We start from the raw sequence: 27,315 nt of genomic DNA on the forward strand, positions 1-27,315 counted from the left end.
TTCTGTTCTCCGTCTCCCCCTTTTAGACTGTGTGTGAGCCCGCTGTTGGGTAGGGACCGTCTCTGTATGTTGCCAACTTGTGCTTCCCAAGCGCTTAGTCCAGCGCTCTGCACCCAGTAAGCGCTCAATAAATACGATTGATGATGATGAATAGCGGGATTTATTAAGCGCTGACTATGTCCGCCGGGCGGGCCGCTTCCTCTGAAGGGGAGGGGGCGCCGTTTCAAGGCCCCCCCCCCCCCCGCCCGCCCCCTTTCGAACGGGCGCTCCGCAGCCGGGGGCGTCTCGACAGTAGCCGGGGCGGCGTCGGCGGCGTCGGGGGGAGGGGGGTCCAGTCCCGGCTCTGCCCCTCCCCCCGCCCCGGGTCCGGGTGCGGGTCCCGCCGGCGGAGCCCCCGGAGGGCCGCTTTTTTTCTTCAGGCGCCGCTGAAGGGAGGCCCGGCGGCGCCCGGTGCATTGTGGGAAGGGCCGGGAGTCCCGGTTTCGGGAGGAGGAGGAGGGCGGAAAAGCGAACCGGTAAGAGACAGACTGGGGAGGGGAGGGGTGGGGGGGGAGAGAGAGGAGGGAGGGAGGGAGGGAGGGAGGCAGGCGGGCAGGCCCGCCGCGCTTAAAGGGGAATATTCGTCGAGAAGCCCAAAGCGCCCTCGGCGGGCCCGCGGCCCCGCTCCCCCGCTCCCCGCCGCCGCCGCCGCCGCCGGGCTGGCCTCCCTGGGGCCGGCGGGAAGGCGCGCGCCGCGGTGGGGCCGCTTTAAAAAAGAAGCGCCGCCGGTCGGGGCGCGGAGGAGGAGGAGGAGGTGTTGGGGGAGGGGGGGAGCGGCGGCGCAGGGGTTAAACTTTCCACCCGCCGACATTTTTGGTCGGCGACGGGCGACGGGGATCCGGCCCGCTCCGGTCCGCTCCGGTCCGCTCCGGCCTCCCCGGGCCCGCTCCCGTCGCCCCTGCCGCCGCCAGGGCCGCGCCGCCCCCCCCCCCCCCCCCCGCACCCTGTAGTGGTTCCCGGGCCGCCCCAAAGCGCGCGCGGCCCGGGCCTCATTTGCCTTTAAAGGCGGCTGCTTGAAATTTAAGGTGTCCCCGACTCCGGCGGCCGCCGCGGCACGGGGCCCGTCCCCCCCCCGCGCCCCGCTCCCACGGCCGCATTGTTCCCGGGCCCGGAGGAGGGAGGGAGGGAGGGGGGCGGGCAGGCGGTGCTGCCATCTGCACTCTACCTCCTTCTCCTCCCCCCCCCCTTAACTTGCTCATTTGAAAACGCTCAACCGGTGCAGGAAGGGGTTAAATTTTAGCTCTAAATATTCATGTCATTGTTTTAAAGTTGTCAACAGCTCGATTATCGGGGGGCGTCTCGCTCATTCATTCGGTCGTATTTATTGAGCGCTTACCATCAATCAGTCGTATTTATTGAGCGCTTACCGTGTGCAGAGCACTGTGCCGAGCGCTTGGGAAGTACAAGTTGGCAACGTATAGAGACGGTCCCTACCCAACAACGGACTCACAGTCTAGAAGCAAATGTACCCCCCCCCCCATTGCAAGTTAGCCCTAGATCTCTTCTTCTGCTCCTCCATTTCACCCCCCCCATCTCACATTCATTCAATCGTATTTATTGAGCGCTTACTGTGTGCAGAGCACTGTACTAAGCCCTTGGGAAGTACAAGTTGGCAACATATAGAGACGGTCCCTACCCAACAACGGACTCACAGTCTAGAAGCAAATGTACACCCCCCCATTGCAAGTTAGCCCTAGATCTCTTCTTCTGCTCCTCCATTTCACCCCCCCATCTCACATTCATTCAATCGTATTTATTGAGCGCTTACTGTGTGCAGAGCACTGTACTAAGCCCTTGGGAAGTACAAGTTGGCAACATATAGAGACGGTCCCTACCCAACAACGGGTTCACAGTCTAGAAGCAAATGTACACCCCCCCATTGCAAGTTAACCCTAGATCTCTTCTTCTGCTCCTCCATTTCACCCCCCCCCCCAATCTCACATTCATTCAATCGTATTTATTGAGCGCTTACTGTGTGCAGAGCACTGTACTAAGCCCTTGGGAAGTACAAGTCGGTAACGTATAGGGACGGTCCCTACCCAACAACGGGATCCCAGTCTAGAAGATTCACACAAAAAGGATGCGTGGGGAGCAGCTTTCATTACAGTTTTGTGTTCCCATTCAAGTTTGAAATCGAAAAGCCTGCGGCTCCTGCAAGATGACTACTCGGACCAATAAATGTTTGGCTGTTAAATAACTTTCTAAATCAAAGAATGCCCACAACCGCGTGCTAGGTCCTTCCCTAAAAGAGCAACTGCATTTTGAAGGGGCGGGAATGAAAGATGGGGCCTTGTGGGTTGGATTTCGGTCCTCCCTGGTAGGGGGTGCTGAGCATAAGGCGTTTTGTGCTGGAGGAATTTTTTTTCTTGCATGATCTTTGGGGGTTCGAGTTGAGAAAATTTTTCTGCGAATCGTCAGCGTGGGTTCAGAAATCACGGCACCTTGCTACGATGTGGGCAGCCGTTTCCCCGGCGGATCGTTTTTCGGGTACCGTGACTTCTCAGACCCCCGAATCGAAGGCGCAAGTTTCAAACCAGAATCGTTGCTCATCCCAGGCACGCCTCTAGTAACCGGGGTTTGGAATGCTGCCCGAGTCGGGGCTTGATAAAATCTGTTTTAAAAAAGCAAGATGCCCCCAAGGGGAGTAAGAACACTTATAAGTGAAAGCGACTTTAGTCCTTAATCAGAGTTTTTATAGGGGGGGAAAGGGTCCCCTAAAACTTGGGCTGCCCATATAATTCTGTTAAACGAAATAAAATAGTAATCAATCAATCAATCAATCGTATTTATTGAGCGCTTACTATGTGCAGAGCACTGTACTAAGCACTTGGGAAGTACAAATTGGCAACACATAATCCTGAAGGCCTAGCAGAATGTGAAGAGGCCGTTGGCTTTTGCTGAATCCGGAAGGCCTTGAACCCAAAAGGGTCAGTTGCAGACACCCATGGAACCACCAAACACAAGTGCCGGTCATTAGTGTGGCTTTATTTGTTGTTTCAGCCCGGCAGTGAAATGATAATGAGCTTGAGCCGGGGCAGGCTTTGTCAGTGGTTTGTGAATACCCTTCGCTGGAAGGGCTATTTGCTTTCTAGGAAACAGCTCTGCAGGAGAAGCTCTCCCCAAGAAGTCTCTTGTAAGAAAATGAAGTGTAGAGTATTAACGGCTTTGTCCCATGGTAAAGATTGTACCCTTCGGAGGGGCCTTCTATTAGTTTTGGATTTTGTTGCGTATTTCTGACTCAGAATGAAAACCTTATTGTCTAAAATTAGATTTGGCAGCGTGGAAAATTTCATAAAATGAGTTTGCCTCCATTTATTCCGCCAACTTTATAACAGACCCTTTACCCCTCGCCGAATATTTGCATTGACTCGACAGTACTTTCCAACGAAAGCATTCACTTAGGAAAAGAAAGACCTGTAAAACTCGTGTCCCACCCTGCCTACCAGTCGCCAATTGATGCGGCAAAGCGTTTCGTATTCATTTCTGGTGGTGTTATATCCCACAAGAGAAGCAGCACGGCCTAGAAGACAGACCACTGGTGTGGGAGTCAGAGGACCCGGGTTCTAATCCCAGCTCTGACCATTGCTGGGAGTCAGAGGACCAGTCTTCTGATCCCTGCTCTGACAGTTGCTTGCTGTGTGAGTTTGGGCAAGTCGCTTAACTTCTCTATGCCTCAGTGCCCCTGTTCTCCCTCCTACTTGGACTGTGAGCCCCAAGGAGGACAGGGACTTGCTTCCAACCTAATTGACTTGCATCTGCCCCAGTGCGTAGAACAGTGCGTGCCACAGAGTAAGTGCTTAACAGATACCATAAAACAGACAAATAAGCGTTTTTGAAAACTATGCTTATGGGATGGTGCCACAGGAAATAAGCCTGCGCAGATCTGTGGCTCCCTTGGTAATAATAATAATTATGGTATCTGTTAAGCACTTATATGTCAGGCACTGTACTAAGCACTGGGATGGACACAAGCAAATCGGGTTGGACACAGTCCCTGTCCCACGTGGGGCTCACAATCTCGACCCCGTTTTAGTAATAATAAATAATAATGGCATTTGTTAAGCGCTTACTACGTGCCAAGCACTGTTCTAAGAGCTGGGGAGGATGCAAGGTGATCAGGTTGTCCCACGTGGGGCTCACAGTCTTCACCCCCATTTTACAGATGAGGTAACTGAGGCACGGAGAAGTGAAGTGACTTGCCCAAAGTCACACAGCTGACAGTTGGCGGAGCCGGGATTAGAATCCATGATCTCTGACTCCCAAGCCCGTGCTCTTTCCACTGGGCCACGCTGCTTCTCAGGTGAGGTACAGGTGAGGTAACTGAGGCACAGAGAAGTGAAGTCATTTGCCCAAGGTCACAAAGCGGACAAGTGAAGGGGCGGAGCCGGGATTAGAACCCAAGGTCTTCCATCCACCTCCACTTTATAACTAGATTGTAATACTGCTTCCAGGCATCGTGGTCTCTCATAACTGAGATCCAGGGGTACTGGACGGTAGTATTGCAGCATTTTACATAAACAAGAACAGCAACTTTGGGGCTTTTGTGGGGGCCATTCTTGCCACATTCCAGTTTGTGGAAAGGGCAGAAATGCACCAGTTTTCCCTAATTTAATAATCCCAAGAAACTGTTGGAGACTTCCAGAGCCCTGCCGGAAGGTCCCTCCCTGGGGTGCGACTTGGCATTTTCGGACTGGTAATAGTCTTACTTTAATGCCTACCCTCGCCTGCTCTGTGCCAACGGCCAGCCTGCCGGGCCTTTTCCTAATGCTGTGCCTCTCTGTGACTCCTAGGTGGATCTGGAAAGAAACCGGCAAGCCTGCTTACTCCAGAGGTAAAGGAAGCAAGTTGAAGCTGCAGAAGCGTGCGTGACAGAACCATGTCTGTTCGGGAGTCCTTTAACCCAGAAAGTTACGAATTGGACAAGAGTTTCCGGCTAACCCGCTTCACGGAGCTGAAGGGCACAGGCTGCAAGGTACCCCAGGACGTATTGCAGAAACTGCTGGAGTCACTGCAGGAGAATCACTTCCAGGAAGATGAACAGTTTTTGGGGGCAGTTATGCCCAGACTGGGTAATGTAATCCACTTTTTTCTAATGGCATCCGGGCAGACACCCCTCTCGCTGCTCCTCCTATTCCTTCCTCTCCACCTTGATTTGCAGCTGCTTTGCTCCTAGCAAGATCCAATCCGGGACCCAAAGGCTACCTCTGTCTGTGTCCTGTAACTAACTCCTTTGACAACAGAAAACACTTGAATGATAACAGGGGTGTCAGATGAGCTGGAGGAGCGGGATTCTCTTGTTAATTTGGGAGTGGGGGAGGGAGTATCCAGCTCCTGAATTACTGGTGGAGTGACTGTGACTAGAATTTTGCTACCATGACCTGATTCCTGGAAATCTGAGTGTGTTGCGCGTAAACAAAATTACGAACTAGCCAAAGGATAATATCGTATGGTAGGTTTTATACGATCCACCCCCCCCCCCCCATACACATACACCTCCTGTAATATTTGAACATGGGTAGCTCAAGATATCTTGGGTAATTCTGAATTTTGGGGAGACCTTTTTCTTTTAAATTTTGAATTTTAACTTTTTGAAAAAGTGCTTTCTTTCCATTCGGGAATGCCATGTGTATGAAAACATGGACTAGAAGCCCAGAGCTGTTAGTCAAATCCAGAGAAGAAAACAAACCACTTAGATTAATAAAGGACATAATTACAGAACAAAATTACAGCTGATGTTTAGTTGTGTGCTTGTCTCCCAAGGGAAACAAAAAGGCCTGATTTGTCAGTTCTCCATTGTTCAAGGAAGTGTTATGGTTAATGGTCTGGTGAAAAGGACTGGGAGCCTTAATCCAGGCTTCTTTCTGTTGTCACAAGGTGTCAACCTGGTAAAGTGACTTGATAGCTCTGTGCCTCAGTTTCCCCCACATGTCAAGAAGGACGATCAGTTTCTGCATTCCTTATAGGTGTTTGTGAGCAGTATGATAGAGTGGGCATTGAAAAGCCAATTAACTGTAGGCAGGGAGCATGTCTACCAAATGTTTTGAATTGGACTTTCCCCAAGCACTTTTTGTACAGTTCTCTGCACTCAGTAAATACCAACGATTATTCTTTGGAACTTCACTATCCCTTGCAGACCTGTGGCCCTGAGTGGAGCCTCAAGATCTGAAAGGGTCTAAAAATACCATTATTTGGGGGTTCGATTCCTTTAAGGCTGGTAGGGGAGCAAGTTGAGGGTTTCTGAGCCTTGATCCTCAGTGTTGAGCTCCCCAAGGCAGAACCTATCTCACAGAGACTCCCTAGATGTTTGTTCCGCTTCCATTTTTTCCCCACTGTCTGTTGTTGGTCTCTGAATCCTCTTGCGGGGGGGTTCCAGGGGCTTGCCCTACAGCCAGGTGTAGGCTGAGTTCTTAGAAAAAAAAGATAAGCTTACTGCTTTCTCTCTCCTAGAATCAGGCCCAGTGTCAATCCAGTAATGGTATTTATTGAGCACTTACTCTGTGCAGAGCACTGTATTAAATCAATCTATCAGTGGTATTTATTGAGCACTTACAGTGTGCAGGACACTGCACTACATACTTGGGAGCGTAAGCTGCAGCAGAGTTGGAAGACACATTCCCAAGGCCCTGGGAGAACACAGTAGAGTGAATAGTCACCATCCTTGCCTCAAGGAGCTTAGTGGTGGGGAGAGAGACACTAAAATGAATTAAGGGTAGAGGGAAGCTATAGAGTTTGCAGTTGTTTATGTAAGGGTGAGGAGTGATGGGGTGAGTGTTGAACATCCAAGTGCTTAGATGATGTAGAAATGCTGGAATAAGAAGACATAGAAGGGAGAGACTGTAACCTATGGCCAGGGAACACATCTGCTACTCCTGTTGTATTCGCCCAAGAGCTTAGTACGGTGCTCTGCACATAATAAGCACTCAACAAATACCATTGATCAGAGGAGATGGTTTGATTTGCTAGGATGAATGATTCTGCAAACACTGAAGAACAAGAATGGTAGATTTCTTTTTTTTAATATTTTTAAGCACTTACTACATGCCAGTCACTGTACTAAGCGTTGGGGTAGATACAAGATAATAAGGTTGGACACATTCCATTTCTCATGTTGGGACACACAGTTTACATTGGAGGGAGGAGAATTAAATCCCAACTTTGTAGATGGGGTAACTGAGGCACAGAGGAATTAAGTGACTTGCCCAAGGTCACAGAGTAGACATGTGGCAGAGTCGGAATTAGAACCCTGATCTGTAATCTTAAATACATAGTTCTTGGAAACGAGTTGTCTTCTACATGTATGTTTTAGATGTGAACCTAGAGGATAGTCTGAGCATATTGTAATTTTAACAGAACATTTTACATGTCTGATGCAAGGTCTGATAAAGTTCTATTATGGTAGATAATGGATTTTTAATTTTTTTATGGTATTTGTTAAGCACTTTCTAAGTGCTGGGATAGCTACCAGCTAATAGGTTGGACACAGTCTGGGCCCTGCATGGGACTCACAGTATTAATCCTTACTTTACTGATGAGGTAACTGAGGCACAGAGAAGTTTACATGACTTGCCCAAAGTCACACAGCAGACAGGTGACACTGCTGGGGAGAGAATCCAGGTCCTTCTGACTCTCCCATCTGTACTCTATCCACTAAATTTTCTACTGTAAGATTTAGAAATAGCTCTTTCATGGTATTAGTTAATAGTTTAAGTGAAAAGACAATAACCAAAGAAACATTGCTAGTTTTCCTAAAGGTTCACTTGGAACTTTCATTTAAATAGTTTGTCACTATTATCTGAGGGCAGGATAATCGTGAAGTGCACTGGACCCAGTGATTCTACAATAAATGCCATTTACCGTTCTACTGTGGAAGACAGGGTCCCTGTCTTTGAAACTTTTGCCCTAAAAATATTCCAAATCCCGCTTGTCGAAATGCAGTTTCTTCTGAGGGGTTGTGGAAGTGATCTCCCTGAAATATTGCACAGGTCTTTGTCAGAGCACAAATAATAATAATAATAATGGCATTTATTAAGCGCTTACTATGTGCAAAGCCCTGTTCTAAGCTCTGGGGAGGTTACAAGGTGATCAGGTTGTCCCACGGGGGGCTCACAGTTTTAATCCCCATTTTACAGATGAGGTATCTGAGGCACAGAGAAGTTAAGTGACTTGCCCAAAGTCACACGGTTGACAATTGGCGGGGTCGGGATTTGAACCCATGACCTCTGACTCCAAAGCCTGTGCTCTTTCCACTGAGCCATGCTGCTTCTCAATGAAAATGGATTGCTAGAGAACTGATTTCTTGGTGCTTGCATCTAACTTTCATATATATATATATATATTTTTTTTTTTTAAGTGAAATTCCCCATTCCCCCAAGGGCATGGGGCATGCTTTGTCTTTTTTGGCAGGGGTTCTGTCTGTGGTTCAGTTTGCAGGGGGATAGACTCTTTTCATAAAATCCATGACTCTTAATGGGCTGGCTTTTTTCTCTTACCTGGGCAGAAAGGGAAGCAGGAAACTCTGGTCTCCCCCTCTAGACTCTAAGCTCGTTGTGGGGCCAGGAACATGTCTGCCAATTCTGTTGTATTGGACTCTCTCACCCGTTTAGTGCAGTGAAATGCACATAGTAAGCATTCAATACCATTGATGATGATGAAACAGCCCTCACAGGAGCCACCTGTACATGGGATGAGCTGATGATAGAGGTAGTTGGGTTCCTTAATATTGAAAGCAATAAGCCAGTAATGTGCTTCTTGTGCCTGTGTTGGGCCTTGATAAAGTTGGTATTTATTGCATGCGCGTGTGTGTGTGTGTGTACATACATATATGTGTATATATGTATCTGCCACGTTAGGAGCTAAACATCAGGATAGATACAATATAATCAAATCGGATTCATTTCCTGTCTCACATTGGCTCCCAGGAAGGGAGAATAGGCATTTTAACCCCATTTTACAGATGGGGAAACAGAGGCCCAGAGAAGTAAATTGACTTGCTTAAGGTCATACAGTAGTCAAGTGACAGAACTGGGACTAAAAGCCCTGTCTCCTAATTCCTGGCTCTGATCCTGCGTACTCTTTCCACTAGGCCATGTGACCTCTGATTCATACCTGGCCTGTGTCTTCCACCTCTTTGCTCATTATCACTTTCTAGTCCCATGTTAAAAACAAATTTCACATTATAAGTGTAGTTTACCTTCATAATTTGTTTGGAATCTTAAATTACAAGATAGGATGATCTTTTGTAACTATCACCTGTCACTTTTGCAAAAGAATAGTTCAGGAGAAGGCAGAAGAAAGAGAAAGCTGTCTTTTCAGGACAAATACAGAATGCATGTTTAGAGCATTTAGGAATAAGCTGGGGTAGATGAGAAAGAGGAGGGTAGAAGTTGGTGATGATTTTAAGATTTCCCCATAGAAGAAGCATCATGGCCTAGTAGAAAGAGCACAGGTTTGGGAGCTTGAGGACCTGGGTTCTAATTCTGACACTGCTACTTGTCTGTTGTGTGACCTTGGTCACAACTTTTCTAGGTGGTACACGGACTGGGTCCAGTCTGATTATCTTTACCTCAGCACTTCGTACAGTGCCAGGCACAAAGTAAGCGCCTAACAAATGCCATTTAAAAGAAAAAAGACTCACATATAAGTATTTTTATTGTTCATTGACATTTGATATTTTGTCAGAAATTTACCATGTAGTCATGTACCAGTACTTTTTAATGTCGCTCAGCTGTATGTGCTTGGTGAGGGGTGGAAAGGGGTAGGAAATGCTTGTTACATAGAAAATGCTTGCTAATGACACACCCCATATTTGACTTCATAATTATTTATTTTGAAAAGAATGAGGAAAACAGTGTGGAGAACATTCTTTAGGGAAAAAAGAAACTTTGCTTTGTAGGTTTGGGATTTCACGGTACTGAAATAAAAGCAAGATGCAATGAGGTTTCCCATAGCGTGCATGTTCACTACATGCATCTGCCTGGATGGAATATGATGCTGTTTCTAATTGTGCACATATCTGCTATGTTGGTCAGAGCTGACCAACTACCGCAAGTTTTTCTTAATGTGAGCTTCTTCAAGGATGTTCTTGGAGAGTTGATTGCATAGAAATTCTTAAAATGATAGTAGATGTCTAAAGGGCATCATAAACTGTCTCTGATAAAATCAGTCACTGTGTTCCAATAACAGACACACCAGTGTATTTTCCCAGAATACTAACAGTTTGAGGAGAACCAGTCTTAAATTTAAGTTGCACTGGTACGTTGGCAAGGACTACAAAAATAAAAGACTAAAAGAATTTGTGGTACATGGCATTTGGCTTCTCCATGTTTAACTTTTGCATATTTTTTATGGTCCCTTGCTTCCTCCTTGATTTTTGTTCTTTCTGTTAGGCTGGTTGTGTTTTGCATTTATTTCAGTTCTGCGTCTTGATAAGAAACACATTGCTTCCTTGGCAGTGTCTGTTTTTCCATAGACCTGTTTTACAATTTCCTTCACATTCAAAATATTGGTTTTAGAAATAGACTGTTCTCTCCCCTTTCCTCACCCCCTTCTTCATTTTTATGATGGTTCCTATCTTTCTAGGCATTGGGATGGACACATGTGTTATTCCTTTGAGACATGGAGGTCTTTCCTTGGTGCAGACCACAGATTACATATACCCCATTGTGGACGACCCTTACATGATGGTGAGTGTGGATGAATGATGTTCTCATTGGGCTCTTGGTTTGTAAAAGAAAGTTCATCGAGGGCTGCCCTAATGCCAAAGCCGACTGCCCTGCAGTTGTGCCTGCAGATCGCGTGGGCATTAGGGTGGAGAGGGAACCGAATAGGCCCTAGCCAACCCCCAAAATTATTAGATTATTTTCCTCTTTTTCAAGCAGAGTTTCGTCAGGTGGAGTTTTCCTTATTCATTTCTGCCATGCCCTTGCCCTGGGTTTTTATGCCGTCTTGCTTTTTCAAACAGTCAATCAGTGATATTTATTGAGTGCTTATTGTTGTGTAGAGCACTGTACTAAGCGCTTGGGAGCTTACAAGTACTTAGTAGAGTGCTCTGCACACAGCACACATTAAATTGTATTGATTGAGACAATACAGTTGGCAGACACCATCTCTGCCCTCTGGGAGATGACAGATATTGTCATGCTGGAAATCAGCAGCTTCCCTAGTAGGACCGGCCTCGATTACTTCCTTCTAGAAGCGAAAGCCCAGGTTGTCTCCTTGCTCACTTCTTGGGTACTTAATCCAACTTCTTGAAGTACCCTCTCTCCCAGAGCTTCAGGTACACCGGACCTAAGCCTGCCAAGCGGCTTTAAGCACATATACTCTTATAGACCAAGCGTTCGTGGGGGCAGGGGTCACCGGCTGCCAGTAGTGAGCATGGTTGTTGATTGTCATTGGGTAGTCTGGCTCTCCCACCATTACTTCTTTCTTGGGAGCAGCCAGCGAACAGCTAGAACTGTTCCCCCTGTACACTTGTAAACTTTCTGTGGGCAGGTAATGTGTCTTCTAACTCTGTTTTATTGTAATATCCCAAGCACTTAGTTCAGTGCTCTTCACGCAGTAAGCGCCCAATAAATTCATTTAGTCATTTTTCAGTCGTATTTATTGAGCGCTTACTATGTGCAGAGCACTGTACTAAGTGCTTGGGAAGTACAAGTTGGCAACATATAGAGATGGTCCCTACCCAACAACGGGCTCACAGTCTAGAAGTAAATATGATTGTTTCCCTCAGAAAACAGGACTCTCAGGGTCAGGCAGCTAGGGGTGCATGGGGGTGTGGGGCAGTGAGACAGTCAGAGCCTGAGGATTGTGCCATAAATCCTTTTGGTGAGCTCTCGGATGCTTGTTGACTGACCAAGAGCCCTCTCTTTGTTCTGGAGCCCCAAGATCAGGCCATAGCAGTTAGAGGGGCCAGTTGCCTCCTCCACCCCACTCTGGCCAGTTGGCCCTTCTTGGTCAGACTGGGTAAGCTGGATTCTGTCCTGGAAGTATGGGCCTCAGCCGTCCTGAGTGCTCAGACCAAGGAAATAGAAGGTCTTCCATATAGAGGGTACGTGGCCGTGAGCCAGCCTCACCATGGCCTTGTACCTTGGATTCACTTCCAGCAACCAGCACCTTCTACACAGGCCAGATTGTCCTGGCTCTGTCCAGTCCTGGACTGGCCTGTCTGTATTTCTGGGTCAGACTGGTCTCCCAAGTTAACCAGCCTGGCCGTTCCCCGTCCTTTGATATTCACCGGGCACAAATCATTGTGTGTTCTGGGAGTGTCACTGATTTCAAGGTTTTCAAACATTTTCATCCAATGACATCTCCCTTCCTACTCCTCTAGAAGTCAAAATGTGTGTCTGGGTCTCCAGTCTGAGAAGGAGCGAGCTGCAGTAACGTTGCTCTCACCTGTATTGTCCAGGCCTAGGGCAGGTGCAAAGAGGCATCTACCCTGTGGACACAGGAAGGACAGGGCCCTTAGAACCTAAGGGAATTCTCCCACTTGGCCCTGTGGTAGGTGTGGCCCTGGCCATGTTGGAGGGCAAAGGTTGTGTTGCTGCTTAGAGGTACACAGTCTCCATGGCTCCCAGTTAGCGAACCACCATTCTGTGCCTGGACCGTATTGGCTTGTGTTGGTCTGCGAGCAAACAGAAAGTTCCTCCTAAGCTGTTGCCTCTGCTGCTGACGTTTTCCTTTCTCCCTCATCCAGGGCCGGATAGCCTGTGCCAATGTCCTAAGTGACCTTTATGCCATGGGGGTTACTGAATGCGATAACATGCTCATGCTCCTTGGAATCAGTAACAAGATGACAGACAGGGTAAGCTCGATGTTAATTGTCTACCGTTCTGCCTCGTCCCTGCTTTCCTGCGGTTTTCATGTCAGTGCATCCCCTCATCTCTGCTCCCAGCACTTCCCCAGGGGGAAATGAAGAGACCGTTGGACTGGGGCTCCTCTCCACCCCTGCAGGCAGGAACAGGCTGTGGTTAACACATTCTTCCAGTTGGATCCTTGGTTTTTTTTCCCCCCACTCTTGGAGCTAGGGCTTGCTGAGGTGGAATGTTCTAGGAAAATCCAAATTCCCAGAATTTAGCAGCACATAGGAGGGGAGGGTGGTCTGTAGGGCTGGAGAGCCTGAGAAGAATGTGGGGAGAGCGGGAGAACAGGGAGGTGATGAAATGGTTCTCACACCCATGCTGAAGTGAGTCGTTCAGTGGTGACCCAGGCAGGCCGGAAAGCCCTACTCTCCAACCCTTCCTTTAGCCCTTCCCGGTACCCTCAGAACCCTATGTTCTGCCCATGGAGGCTGCCGAGCATTGGGGCAGCTCCGGACATTGTTCTGCTGGGAACGTTAGAACAGTGGCGGCTTTTTTCCTGAGAGGTGGAGTTTGTCTGCTCGCACAGACCAGTATTTGCCAGCTCGCACAGAGCAGGAGGATCGCTGCAAGGGAAATACCTGGGGACTCCCCGGGCCAGGGTTCTTTGACCATGGCAGGCATGTCTTTCTAGAGGGTGGTGGGATGGGTTCACCCCCTCTCCCTCAGCTGTGGAAGGGAGAGGATAATGTACTTTGGCAGGATTTCCTTCACTCCATAAGGAAAAGAAATGGAGATGGAAACCCAGTTGTGCCTGGGCTGTGGTAGACACTGGAAAATGGCAGCAGTGCAGAACCCAGGACAGTTGTTTGGAACTAGAGACAGGTCAGGGCTCAGGACTGCCCCCTCAAAGCTGTCCAGATTTTTCGAGTCTTAGGTTTTTAAATGTTCCCACTGCCTGTAGCTTGTCTGTAATTGATTTATCTTTCTATGTATCTTCTCCCCTTATCCTCCCACCCCCGCACCCAGATTATGAGCCCCTTGTGGACTAGGGACTGTACTGAAGTGTTTATTTTGTATTTACCCCAGAGCTCCATGCACTTTAGTAAGTGCTCAGTAAATACCATACCCAATTTCCAAGCTGCCTGGAGTGAATAGCTCTTATATTCTGTTACTACTTTAATTCCTGTTTGGAGAGCAGCATGGCTTAGTTCTAATCTCGGCTCTGCCAGTTGCGTGCCGTACAACCTTGGGCAAGTCACTTAGCTTCTTTCTGCCTCATTTCTCCTGCTTTCCCCCCTACTTAGACTGTGAGCCCCATGCAGGACAGGGACTGTGTCTAACCTGATTGACGTGTACGCCAACACTTTGAACATTGCTTGATGCAAAAGTGCTTAACAAGTACCATCAATTAAAAAACAAAACAAAAACTTCCAAGAAAGGCATCTTCTGATGTCTCTTTTTGTATGCAGAACTCTTATGTTGTGTGGTTGTTCCTCCTATTGGAAACTCAGACACCCCTTACTGACTCCCCTCTCCACACCCTTGATCTCTTGTGTACCCCTTTAAGCACTTTGATACTTACCCCAGCACCACTGAATTTATAATCTTATATTCTACCATTTCCCATATCCCTAAACTGTTTTTATGTCTGATTCCCCTTGTAGGTTGTAAGCTCCTCATGGGCAGTGATCGTGTCTAGCAACTCTGTCGTAAAGTCCCAACCGCTTTGTACAGTGTTCTGCACAAACTAAGCACTCAATAAATACCGTTGACTGATTGACAAATGTGCCCTTATTGTGCCTTTTCCCCCACAGGAAAGGGATAAAGTGATGCCCCTGATTATCCAGGGTTTTAAAGATGCAGCTGAAGAGGCTGGGACGTCAGTGACTGGTGGGCAGACGGTGCTGAATCCGTGGATTGTCCTGGGAGGGGTGGCCACTACAGTCTGCCAGCCCAACGAATTCATCATGTGAGTTGCTTTGACAGGATGTCACACGCCTGTTCTGGAACTGGCAGAAAGCTTGCGGGGCTGACCCTTTGTATCTGACGTATCAGCACTCTTCCCATTTCCGTAACCCCACAAAAATTCCATCTCCTCCATAGAGCGTTCCCCGATGAACCTCTCATGTTCAACACTCTTCTCTCTCCCTTCTGCATCGCTTAAGCACCCAGGCCCCTTCCCCCCTGAGCATACCCCAGTCCCAGAGCACTTACATACATATTTTATACTCCTCTGCTTCCCCTTCACGTAATTTATTTTAATGTCTGTCTCCCCCTCTAGATTTGGAGCTCCTTGTGGGCAGGGAACGGGTAAACTGTACTCTGTACAGTGGTTTGTAAAAATTGATTAATTGATTGCTTGGGCCATGCAGTCTCTGCATGGGTCTTCCTGCTGAGCCCTCTCCCATCCTAGTCCCAGCTTCCTATGGGGAAGAGATTCTCCCTAGCCCCCATCTGACTCCTCCTTCTGCCTGATATGATATTAATTTCAAACAGAGAATTCATTTTTCTCCCTTTTAGCTTCTCTTTCTACTTTGCAGTAGGCTGAGGGGCAAGAAATACACAGTGTGGTTTTTGAGGATGAAGATGCTGAAGGAGGCGAAAGGGTTTTGATGCTGGTCTGAATCAGCTAGCAGACCTTCTGCTTTGCCACTGGCCAGTGTAACCCAGGATTTGAATGGCAGCATAGGATTCTCCCAAACAGGGGAGTTGCCCTCGCCGTAAGATTTTACTGAGTTGGAGTCTCTGGCAGATTTGGGGGAAAGAACCCAGGTGAAGCAGAGCTTTTTCTCAGACCACTGGTCTTCTTTCAGTGTCGTAGGTGTGATCATGGTGAGTTTAGCTGCCCTTGCTGGCATCATGCCCGATTCTATGACAGCCTTAATCCTCTAATGCATGGGACGTACAAAATTAGATTCCCAACCCGGAAACAACCAAGCAGCTTCAAGGAAGCCATCTCCCGTAAGAGGGGTCAGGAAAGACTTGGCTTGGTTTCTCCTTTGTTCCGTAAGAAGATGGAATACTCCCAGTAGGAGCGGAATTGTGCAGGACGGTGAGATGGAGGACATGAACCCCAGCTTTCGTTCAGCTGGTTGGCAGATGAGTTCTAAAACTCTCCCCGCTCCTCCCACTTCCTCCAGAATCTGAATCAAGTTTTACCCAATCTGGTGTCCAGACCTTTCTTACTCTTGCTGGTGGGGGAAAAAAACCCAACGATTTTGAGGCTGAGGACACACAAGAGACCTAGGAGTGCAGATCTGGTCCAACCTAAAGGAAGCATCGGGGATTTCACAAGGTGAAGATTCCTATATAGAGCACGGGTGGGTGCTCTGCACACAGTCAGTGCTCATATTTATTGAAGAAGAAAACATTCTACAGGGCTACCTTCATATGATTCTGGCAGAGAGTTCTGAGCTCTTATGTGTATTTGTGTTTTTAAAGAAGAGAAACAACTTTATGTGCTTGCAAAAGGATCCAGCTGAGTTTTGGTGGCACCCCTGGGCCTCAACCCTCGTAGGGCTTTGCTTAAGGGAATTTCAGCTGCAGAACTTGGAATCATTCTGTTGTTTCTCCACAGGCCGGACAATGCAGTTCCGGGAGATGTGCTCGTGCTAACTAAACCCCTGGGAACCCAAGTGGCGGTAGCGGTGCACCAGTGGTTGGACATTGTGAGTAAATTTGCGCTGAGAAGAATGGAAGTTGGGGACAGGTTCACTTAACACTGAGGGTCTGTAAATCCTCAGGATAAAAACAGAGAAGAAGGTTGGCCTAGGGGAAGCAGCACGGACCTGGGACCCAGAGGGCATGGGTTCTAATCCTGCCTCCACCACTTGCCAACTGGGTGACCTGGGGCAAGTTGCTTAACTTCTCGGTGTCTCTGTTTCCTCATCCGTAAAATGGGGATTAAATACCCGTTCTCCCTCCTACTTAGTCTATGAATGTCATATGGGACAGGGACTGTGTTCAGTCAACTTAGTGTCTTGATCTTAATACTTAGTATAGTGCTTGGCGTATTGTAAGTGCTTAACAAGTACCACTGTTGTTATTATTGCTGTTGTAATAAGTGCGTAACAAGTACCACTATGGTTGTTGTTGATGATGATACTAATAATAAAAAAATAAATAATGGTTTCTGGGGCCAGGTCAAGCTAAGGGGTTTTTGGAGAAAGAAAAGGTAATGTTTGAATTTAAAATAATAACAAGGGGACTTCAGCCCTTCTGAGCCCTTTCTGGCATTTTTTCTGATTATCTTGCCTCTATCCCAGCACTGAATAGAGTGCTTGGCCCAGAATAAGTACTTAACAAATGTCATCATCATTATTATTATTATTATCCTTATTATGTGGGCACATACAGCATGTTGCCAAGATGCAACCATGAGTGGGGTAGCCTCCTATCTATGTGCAGCTTGCATTTTAATTGTGGTGGCAGCTAGAAAATACGTTTTCCCCTTTTGGCATGTCCATTTTCAGCATTTTTCGTAAATGGCACTTGCTTGTCTTGTTTACTGACAAGCAACCAAGACAAGTGACCAGTGTCGTGTCTTGTCTCATGGGTGAGAGCGTGATCTTTCAGATATTAGGTTGAATCAACAGTATTGGCAGTTAAGCCAGGGACAGTTATGTTTGGTTGTCAACTACTGAAATGAGAGCTTTGGTAGTGTTAAGTCACAGGTAGGGAATAAATCTAGAAAACCAAGTCAGTTTTCTGGCTGCCTTCATACTTCATCCCAGATTGGTTCTTTCGTGGATGTAACAACTCACAAATTAATGGGATTGTTGCAGATTCCTACCTATTTTGGCACTTTCAATTTTCCACACCTATCATCTGAGCCGGTTTCGGTTCTGAAGAACAGTTGAGAGAACGAAAGAAGTAATTTTATTACTCATCAGCAAAGTATATCTCCGCTTGCGAGGCAGAATGCTCTCGAGGCTGCACCATTCATTGGTTATACTCTCTCACACCATTTGTAATGGTAAATAAGAGATTAGCCATCATGCATCCTCACGCGGATATCAGACTCTTACGCTAAAATGTGATTTGTAATTCATACAGAGGATTGCATGCCTGTCAAGAGGCCTGAGAAAGTTTTAAGGAAATGAAAATGGAGTTGCTGTTTGCTGGGTCACAAACTCTGAAATGAGGTCTGGCACTTTTTACTATGTCATGTAAAGGCAGTGTGGCCTAGTGGAAAGAGAATGGGCTGAAGAGTCAGAACACCCGACTCTTAGTCCCAGCCTTGCCACTGGTTTGCTTTGGGACTACGGGCATGTCACCTAACCCCTGGGCCTCATTGCCCTAATCTGTAAAATGGGCATAATAATACTGGGGCGGGGGGGGGGTGTTATTTTTTTTTTCATATTATGCATTTACTGTGTGCCAGGCACTGTACTGAGTGCTGGGATAGATACAAGCCAATCAGTTAGGGCACAGTCCATGCGTTACATGGGGCTCAGAGTCTTAATTCCCATTTTACAGATAAATTAAGTGACTTGCCTGAGGTCACACAGTGACCCAGGTTCTCTGACTTCCAGTCCCATTCTCTATCAATGAGAAGCAGCGTGGCTTAGTGGAAAGAGCCCGGGCTTGGGAGTCAGAGGTCACGGGTTCTCATCGTGGCTCCACCACTTGTCAGCTGTGTGACTTTGGGCAAGTCATTTAACTTCTCTGTGCCTCAGTTACCTCATCTGTAAAATGGGGATTAAGAATGTGAGCCCCACATGGGACAACCTGATTACCTTGTATCTATCCCAGCATGTAGAATAGTGCTTGGCACATAGTAGGCACTTAGCAAATACCATCATCATTATTATTATTATTATCCATTAGGCCATGCTGCTTCCCATATAGTGTTGTGAGGATAAAGTGAAATAAGTAATATGACAGCACTGTGGAATAATGAAAGCACTCTGCAAGTCTGAAGTAGTAAATGTTTCAGCAGATCCATTGAGGCAGACTAGCTTGGGTGTCAAAACAATTGAAAGTTCTTTCTCTCGTGTTCATTGTTCTAATTCTGCACAGAGTGCTTCCAAATCCAGTATTCTTGTCAGGTTGTAGTGCTGTACGCATCCGTGTAGTTAAATGGCTAAAGAAGCTAGAGCCCGCCGCCTCCCTCGTGTCACTTTGTGCGGGAGGTCTGGAGTAGACATGCCTCTAATACAGGGGAGAATTGGAAGAGAAGCAGCATGGCCTGGTGGATAGAGCATGGGTTCTAATCCTGACTCCACCACTTATCTGCTATGTGACTTTGAACAAGTCACTTAACTATGCTTCAGTTTCCTCATCAGTAAAATGGGGATTAAGATTGTGATGTGGGACATGGTCTATGTCCAACCTGATCAGCTTGTATCTCCCCAGGGTTTAATACAGTGCCTGGGACATAGGCTGCTTAACAAAAACCATAAAAAAAAAAACCTACGTGTGACCTCAGGAACTTTCAGGCTGTTACCTTGCAGCCTCCGGATGGTCTCTGACATGGCCCAGGTCTCTCTCTGGCTATAAAATGAAGATTCAGTACTTGTTCTCCCTCATGGGACAGGGGCTGTGTCTGACTTGTATGCATTCATTCATTCAATCGTATTTATTGAGCGCTTACTGTTTGCAGAGCACTGTACTAAGTGCTTGGGAAGTACAAGTTGGCAACATATAGAGATGGTCCCTACCCAGCAGCGGGCTCACAGTCTAGAAGGGGGAGACAGACAACAAAACATTAACAAAATAAAATAAATAGAACAAATATGTACAAATAAAATAAATAGAGTAATAAATACGTACAAACATATATACAATATATACAGGTGCTGTGGGGAGGGGAAGGATGGGGAGAGGAAGGAGGGGGCAACCCCAGCACTTACTGCAGGACACATAGTAAGCACTTTAAACCAATACCGTTAGAAAAGGGCGAGTAGGGTGAGCTTTCGCTTGGGATAAACTATAAGAGAAATAATTTTATGGTTATCTAGAACTAGGGGTAATCAATAGAATTTTTCATACAGAATTCCTCTAAGACCAGATCCATGGAAAGTGGGAAAGACCCTTTCCCTCCCTCCAAGATAAATGAATGACTGTCATTTGCCTGTAGTGTGACCTTGGGTAAGTCACTTAAGTTCTCTGTGCCTCAGTTCTCTCATCTGGAAAATTGGAGGTAAATACCTGTTCTCCCTCCCCTTAGATTATTACTCCATGTGAGACGAGGACTGTGTCCTACTTGAGTATCTTGATTATACTCCAGTGCTTAGTACAGTGCTTGGCATTTGGTGCTTAACAAATACTACAGTTGTTATTAGTATCATTATTATTATTAGGTAATTGAATTCAATTAGACCTTGAAGAACCAGAACAATCAACCAGTAATTTTAAAACCAAAAGACATGGCAGAGTAAAACTGAAATAAACTTAATAGAATCAAAATACGCAATATGAAAAGCTAGGAAAGTCAAAAAGTGGGGTTATGCTATGGATGTGGTTTATCAATGCCCCTTCCTCCCCCCGCCAAAAAAATTAGAGGATTGTGATCATTTGTGGTCTAATGCCCTGCCTTGCACAGATAGCACAGAAGCCAATGAGTTTCCCTTTGCCAGAACCGTCTCTTCATGGCTGCTAGTTTTACAAGTCCTATTAACTGCAATATCTAATTACAAAAGAGGGACTGGAGAGAGGACAAGCTTTCATGATTATGTGGCTAGACAGAAATAATTGTCACAAAAGAAATTACATTTGATGAAACAGTAGGAAGCTAGGGAACTCAGTGCATACAAATTTACATAAATGAAATTCCGTTTTCCAGGGGATTTTACATGTGGCTATGCCCCCAAAATGGGTTTTTTAGTTTCTTTACATAGAAGTCCAAAAAAAAATATTTATTTCCCTTTTCTCTTAATTCTTCTCAGCCTGAGAAATGGAATAAGATCAAACTGGTGGTAACTCAGGAAGATGTGGAGTTGGCATATCAAGAAGCAATGATGAATATGGCAAGACTCAACCGAACAGGTAAGAAGAATGGAATTCTTGTCATGCTGGTATTTTGGTCTTAAAAGCAGATTCACGGGGTGTAGTTGGTGTCTGAGAGGAGCTGTTGAGAGACAGAGTCTGGAATGATTTTCATGACAAAAGCATTTAAGAAGTAGAAACTGGAGCGTGGAATCTGAATATCTTTAATATTTCTCTGGCGAGGATTGTCACTGAAGGTGAATGGCCGTTTGCAATGTTGCAAGGAAAAGAGAATGAGCAAGTACCATAACTAACTGAATTCTAAGTGGTCCCACAGCTGTGCATCTAAGGTTAGCTGCTTCAGCCTTGCTGGGCTCCAGATGCCTCCGGTTTGGGGATTTGTCACAGCGACAAAGTCTGTAATGCGGTCATAGGTTGAGGGATTGAGAGCAGGACCAAAATGGCCTTTGAGACCCAGGATCATTTTATCTTCTTGATCCTCTCAGAGTCCTTTTTCTTCCAAGTCTGGGGGGTGGGGTTAGTAGCCTTTTTCTGGTGCAAGGGCCATCTCTGCTACATTTCCCACAGGTGTGGTTTTAGGCCCATCTTTCCTTGGTTGGGCCTTCCCAGCCACTGGCTCACCATGGAACCCTGGGCCAGTAACCCAGGGTTACTTCAGGAAATTCCAGCTTTGGAGGGTGCTCTAGGAGTATGGGTTGTTGCTAAAATGAGTGTTGTGGTTGGACAAGATGTGGAAGATATTTGGACAGGCCCTGATCTGTGACAGGGAACTTATCAAAATCGTTTGAGAGTTTGGAAGGCTATCTGCCTCAAATGATGAACTGTTGATGAGCTGGATGAAGGAAAGAGAAGCAGATTTGGTCATTTCTTAGATTGGTACCTGTGAACCCCTTGTGGGACAGGGACTGTGTCCGACTTGAGTATTATGTATCCTCCCCATTGTAGTGGGAGACAGCGTGGCCAAGTGGAAAGAGCAGAGGCGCGTGAGGGGGGTCAGAGGACCTGAGTGTAATTCTGGCTCCGCCACACGTCTGCTGTATGACCCTTGGAAAAGTCACGTAGCTTCTCTGTGCCTCAGTTACCTCAGCTGTGAAATGGGGATTAAGACTGCAAGCCCTATGTGGGACAGGGACTGTGTCCAACCTGATTATCTTGCATCTATCTCTGTGCTTGCCCATGATAAGCACTTAACCTATACCATAAAAAGTAGGTGCTTAACAAATACTATTATTATTACTATCATTATTATTATTTATTATGTCGGTCTCCTGCAGTTTTGCAGGGCTTTCATGCTTCAGAAAGTATGAAGAAGACATTGAGAGAGAATGTAAACTACATCTTGCCTTTACAAAATAAATTCCAATTGTTTGGGGATTGAGAGAGGAGTCAGATTGGTCCCCAGCATACAAGCAGCATCGGGGGTGGAAAGTTACTAGTCAGAGAGGCAGTGTGGTCCTGTGGAAAGAGGCTTGGGAATCAGGACGTGGGTTGTAATTCCGCTCCACCCCGTGTCTGATGTGTGACCTTGGGCAAGTACTTAACTTCTCTGTGCCTCAGTTAACTCATCTGTAAAATGTGGATTAAGACCGTGAGCCCCACTTGGGACAAACTGATTACCTTATATCTACCGCAGTGCATAGAACAGTGCTTGGCACAAAGTAAGTGCTTAACAAATACCATAATTTTTATTATTTGTAATTAATCCCAGCTCTACCAGATGCCTGTTGGGTGACCTTGGGCAAGTCACTTAACTTCTCTGTTCCTCAGTTACCTCATCTGTAAAATGGGGATTAAATCCTCCTCCCGCCTACTTAGACTGTGTGCCCCATGTGAGACAGAAACTGTCTTTTTTTGTATTGTACTCTCCCAAGTGCTTAGTACAGTGCTTTACACACAGTAAGCGCTCAATAAATACAATTGAATGAGTGAATGAATGGACTTTTGACTTATTTGAAATCTGATCTTCTGAATCAATTAGAGATACCTAAAATATGGGCAGAATTACAGTAAGGGGTCTTCCTTGTGGCTCTAAGGACCACACAAGCTACCTTATTCTGAATTTTAAGATCAAGGTAAGAAATTTATGTTATGCACGCTTGAGATATCAGCTGGGGATAATGGACATTCTGGCTTCAGAATGGAAGGTGTTTTTCCAGCATACATTGCTGTGCCTGTCCTAACTCTTGATTTATTTGCCGTATTTTGGAAAGCTCTTAGCACTCAGACTCAAGAACTACAAATGCAGAGCATCAGATCAGCGTCTGATCTGTTCATATTGGGTCTCCCTCAGCATTTAGTACAGTGCTTAGAACATTGTAAATGCAAGCAATTGTGATGGTTAATAATGATCAGTAATTGACACGTTCCAGATCACCGGCAGTGTTGGTCGAGCAACTTCAGAGCACTGTTCTGAGTACTTGAGGGGGGTATTCAGAGCCTCACTCAGATAATCAGTGGTATTTATTGAGCACCTACCTGGGCACAGATTACCAACCAGAGCTCTTGGAAGAGCACAGTGGAGTTAGAAGTAATAAAAGATGTGATTGCTGCCCTGGACGAGCTTACCATCTAATGAGGGAGGCAAGCAGACAGAAACTGGCAGCTATCTAGTAGTTCAAATTTAAACTTGTATTTTTCCAGAGAATGTCATCTCTACATAGTTGCCTCCTGTCACTTGGGAAATCTCGTGACTAATGGAGAAGGAAGCAAAATTATCCTTGTTGGGCAACCAGATAGCAGGGAATTGATTACTCCCTGTATTTGCTTTCAGCGGCTGGACTCATGCACACATTTAATGCCCACGCGGCCACGGACATTACGGGGTTTGGAATCTTAGGCCACGCGCAGAACCTGGCCAAGCAGCAGAGGAACGAAGTGTCCTTTGTAATTCACAATCTGCCCGTGCTGGCCAAGATGGCCGCCGTCAGCAAGGCCTGTGGAAATATGTTCGGCCTCATGCACGGGACCTGCCCGGAGACGTCAGGTGAGAGGGCTGACTGGGTTTTGGAAGGGTGGGGGTGTCTCGGGGAGGCTGGGGAAAGCCCATGAGGGTGGTGGGGACAGGGCTTTGGACCTCTTCTCCCTTCAGCTGTAGGGAGCCATCCATCTTAGCTCTGCCCTGGGGCCACCGACTGCCCTAGAGGCTCTCCCTGGGCCCAGAGTGGGGCTTGAATATGCTGGGTGAGGTGGGGTGCATACGTAGAGCGGTCTTGGGGGAGGAGAGAAAAGGTTGTGAACATTCAGTTATCTGACCATTCAGTTATCCTTGCAAACTTACGAGTGTTTGAGCTGACAATCAAAAGCACAATGCCTTAAATGTGACTTTTTTTTTTAGGAAAGTAACCCGGCTTTCATTCTATTGCTAAAAAGAGAACCTTTAAAAATGAATGCAACTCTTAAAATTGGTTTTGGGGTTTGTTATTTTTTTTCTGGGTGGCTACTTGCCTAAAGGCTCTTTTTCTCCAATCTCCCCTTTCCACAGGAACCCGTGTCTGTTTTCTCTCAGTCCCTTTATCCCACTGTCTTGCGTTTTGTCTCTTATTCTACTCCTTTTGTTTGCTCCTCACTCCCTGCCGTCTCTCCCGTAACCCAGCATATTGTCCTTACTGTGGCCAGCGTACAATGGGCAGAGGCCCCATGGGCAGAATGAGTGCCAAAGCCTGGGAAGGCCAGCCATAGCCAAGGGCCTGGGCCCTCCCAACAGCTGTAGTGGGCTTGGGGGAGTGCAGAGGTGTTATATTGTTTGGATCATCTGCTTTTTTAAAACAAAGCTGCATTTTTGGGGAAACTAGCTACAACTCCGTTATTTAGTATTGGCAATTAAATCAATTTCAAAACTTTTCTGTAATGCTGTCATGAGGAGGACTGGTTTTTTTTCCTCCACCCCCCCCATTTCTGATTTTTTTTTTTAATCTTCACTCAGCAAATCAAGTAGAACTCCTCCAAAAGTTTTGATCCGCTCAACCTGTACTGGGGAAAGGTCAGGGAATGTTGATGCTATCAGTTTTTATTTTCTCCGAAGTTCCTACTGGGATTGTAGATAGGGATGGGAGACTGAGTAACCCAAAGTTGTGGTGGTAGATTTATGGAACGGATCCATTTTTATTGCCCTTTGAATCGTAGCGAGGAAGACACAGGTGCATATACATACGCACGCTCTCACTCTCCCCTGTGTGGCAGAAGCGAAGGCTTATTGGCCAGTGAGGAGCGATTGGCCGGTCAGAGCTGGTCAGTTGGTGGAGAGGAGCGGCAGAAATCCTCTAATGAGCAAACCGATCCTCCATTCACATCCCCCTGTCTTTTCCCCTTGCCAGGAGGCCTTCTAATCTGCCTACCCCGCGAGCAGGCGGCCCGCTTCTGTGCAGAGATCAAGTCCCCCAAGTACGGCGAAGGCCACCAAGCATGGATTATTGGGATTGTAGAGAAAGGCAACCGCACGGCAAGGATCATAGACAAGCCCCGGATCATCGAAGTCGCACCGCAAGTAGCCACCCAGAACGTGAACCCCACGCCCGGGGCCACCTCCTAATCCAGACCAACACTGCTGGGCCGTTTCTGTTTTTTAAATCGGTTTATTCCTTTGTCGCCATTACAATTAAAGACTGTAAACCCAGATCTTGTGTCTCCACCCGTGGTGGCCTCGGGCCAGCCAGTGAGTGGTTGCAATTAGTAAAAGAAAATCCATTGCCTTTTTTTCCTGTTACATTAACTGAAGATGCACCTAATCTTGAGGCAGCTTCTGAGTTGAGAATGATATTGTTATCCAATACTGTTGATTCATTTTGAATCTTTAGACACTTATCTCTCGCCGCATAGGCTCTTTTTTAAAGGTGCTTTCACATAGCACAGACATTACCAGTAGTAGTGTCAAATAGCTGTTCGTGTCTTTTCATTATATGTATATTTATCATGGTAAGTCTACTCATCCTTCGACGCCTTGAATGATATTCTGGACAGGCAATAAATTGGTAGTTGACACGCAGCGGGTATACCCAGTCAGAGGAGGTTTGCATGATTCCTTTCCGTCTTTGATTTGTAACGTTTCGTCTTATGATCCGAGAGCATCTCTTCGAGCCTGGACACGTCTTAGCCACTTCCTCGGCGATGCAAGGCCCAAGTGCTTAACTCTGCATGAAAAGCACTTCAAAGTGGAAGGAGACATTTTCATTTCCTTATTTGTAGACTTTATAAGATTTACGGTGATATCAGTAATTGTTTTGTTTTATTGAAAGCAAAAAGGAATTATTGATTTTTGCCACGTGATTGGATGTGCTCTAGTGCCGCAAGGGGTTGCCGACCAAGAGGGGGTTCATGTATAGAATTCATTTACAATTCACTATATAATTACACAGATAATTTTTAAATATAATCAATAATAAAAAGACTGTTCTGTGGATGGTAGTGTTTAATACATTTTATATTTTGTATAGTGATTACAAGCCTTTGTTCTCTTAAAATCAGCAGCTACTTAGCATAATTCTTAGAGTTATTTTGTCTTTTGCTCCAATACATTTTTTGTGCACGCTTTTTGTGATCTGTGTTAAAAACCTACATTGCCAACATTGCAGCTTGAACCTAAACTTGTTATTCAAATAAATATTTAATTTTTTTTATTGCTCTTGTATAAGTGGACGCCCTTTTTAGTTTTGTCTCGGAGGATCAGAAGAGGTTTTGTTTTGAACAGTTGGTGATGAACTGAATTGTAATTTTCTTGTTTAATGGTGTTTAACCTGAGTGAAGCTATAGTTGACTAAACTTCATGTCTAGAGGATAAATTGGTTCTTTCAAAGTGTCTTTTGGGATTTGCTAAGAAGCAGAAGCTTCTGAATGTTTTAAACCTTTTGCTAATCGGTCTGGAATGATCATTGCCAAAAGAGACAAGAGTAAATAGATCTTTGTGGAAGTATCTTTATAAATGAGACGAGAAAGTCCAATCTAAATCTCTAGTCAAAGAGTATTGCCACCTGGAGCCACACGGAGAGGGATAACTTGGATAGAAGTAATGCAGTAGTGGTATTTATTGAGTGCCTCGAATGTAACTCTGACTGTACTAAGCATTTGGGAAATACACCTGAAGTCCAAAGATGTCCGTTCCCTGCTAACAAGGAATTTACACTCTGCTGAATTGTACTCCCCCAAGCACTTAGTACAGTGCTCTGCACACCGTAAGTGCTCAATAAATATGAATGAATATATGCAGAAATGTTATTTGGCAAGAAGAATTCAACCCCAATAATAATAATAACAATAATTGTGGTATTTAAGTGCTTACTGTGTGTCGAGCACTGTTCTAAGTGCTGGAGTGGATACAAGGTAATCGTGCCAGACACACCCCCACATGGGGCTCAGTGTCTAAGCAGGAGGGAGAACTGGGATTGAATCCCCATTTTGCGGTTGAGGAAACTGGGACACAGAGAAGTTAAGTGACTTGCCCAAGGTCACACAGCAGGCAAGTGGTGCAGTTTGGATTAGAATCCAGGTCCTCTGACTCCTGGGACCCAGGTTCTTTCCACTAGACCATGGTGTTCCA

At 46.2% G+C, this 27,315-nt stretch overlaps 1 protein-coding gene across 4 annotated transcripts; it reads left to right on the top strand.

Moving 5' to 3' along the window:
* Window positions 1-347: 347 nt before the first annotated feature.
* SEPHS1 (selenophosphate synthetase 1) lies at window positions 348-26,409 on the top strand. Of its 4 annotated transcripts, XM_038741324.1 has the most exons (11): window positions 2,035-2,526; window positions 3,375-3,512; window positions 4,662-4,732; window positions 4,830-5,108; window positions 10,618-10,721; window positions 12,731-12,838; window positions 14,651-14,805; window positions 16,414-16,504; window positions 20,726-20,825; window positions 23,557-23,769; window positions 25,100-26,409. In XM_038741324.1, the coding sequence occupies exons 4-11, from the start codon at window positions 4,916-4,918 to the stop codon at window positions 25,312-25,314; spliced, it is 1,179 nt and encodes a 392-aa protein (XP_038597252.1). In that variant the 5' UTR covers window positions 2,035-2,526; window positions 3,375-3,512; window positions 4,662-4,732; window positions 4,830-4,915; the 3' UTR covers window positions 25,315-26,409. The 4 variants fall into 4 exon arrangements, with proteins under 4 accessions (XP_038597254.1, XP_038597252.1, XP_038597255.1 ...); XM_038741326.1 differs by lacking the exons at window positions 2,035-2,526; window positions 3,375-3,512; window positions 4,662-4,732 and adding an exon at window positions 348-515; XM_038741327.1 differs by lacking the exons at window positions 3,375-3,512; window positions 4,662-4,732.
* The last annotated feature ends 906 nt before the right edge of the window (window positions 26,410-27,315 follow it).

Source organism: Tachyglossus aculeatus (assembly GCF_015852505.1).
Source record: "Tachyglossus aculeatus isolate mTacAcu1 chromosome 12 unlocalized genomic scaffold, mTacAcu1.pri SUPER_6_unloc_1, whole genome shotgun sequence".
In the NCBI taxonomy this organism is placed as follows: domain Eukaryota; kingdom Metazoa; phylum Chordata; class Mammalia; order Monotremata; family Tachyglossidae; genus Tachyglossus; species Tachyglossus aculeatus.

Bases quoted from the DNA above. Each gene is read 5' to 3' on its own strand.
- SEPHS1 (XM_038741326.1), top strand. From the start codon at position 4,916: ATGTCTGTTCGGGAGTCCTTTAACCCAGAAAGTTACGAATTGGACAAG. The intron at 14,806-16,413 runs GTGAGTTGCTTT...GTTTCTCCACAG, and splicing joins CAGCCCAACGAATTCATCAT to GCCGGACAATGCAGTTCCGG. The intron at 16,505-20,725 runs GTGAGTAAATTT...AATTCTTCTCAG, and splicing joins TGCACCAGTGGTTGGACATT to CCTGAGAAATGGAATAAGAT.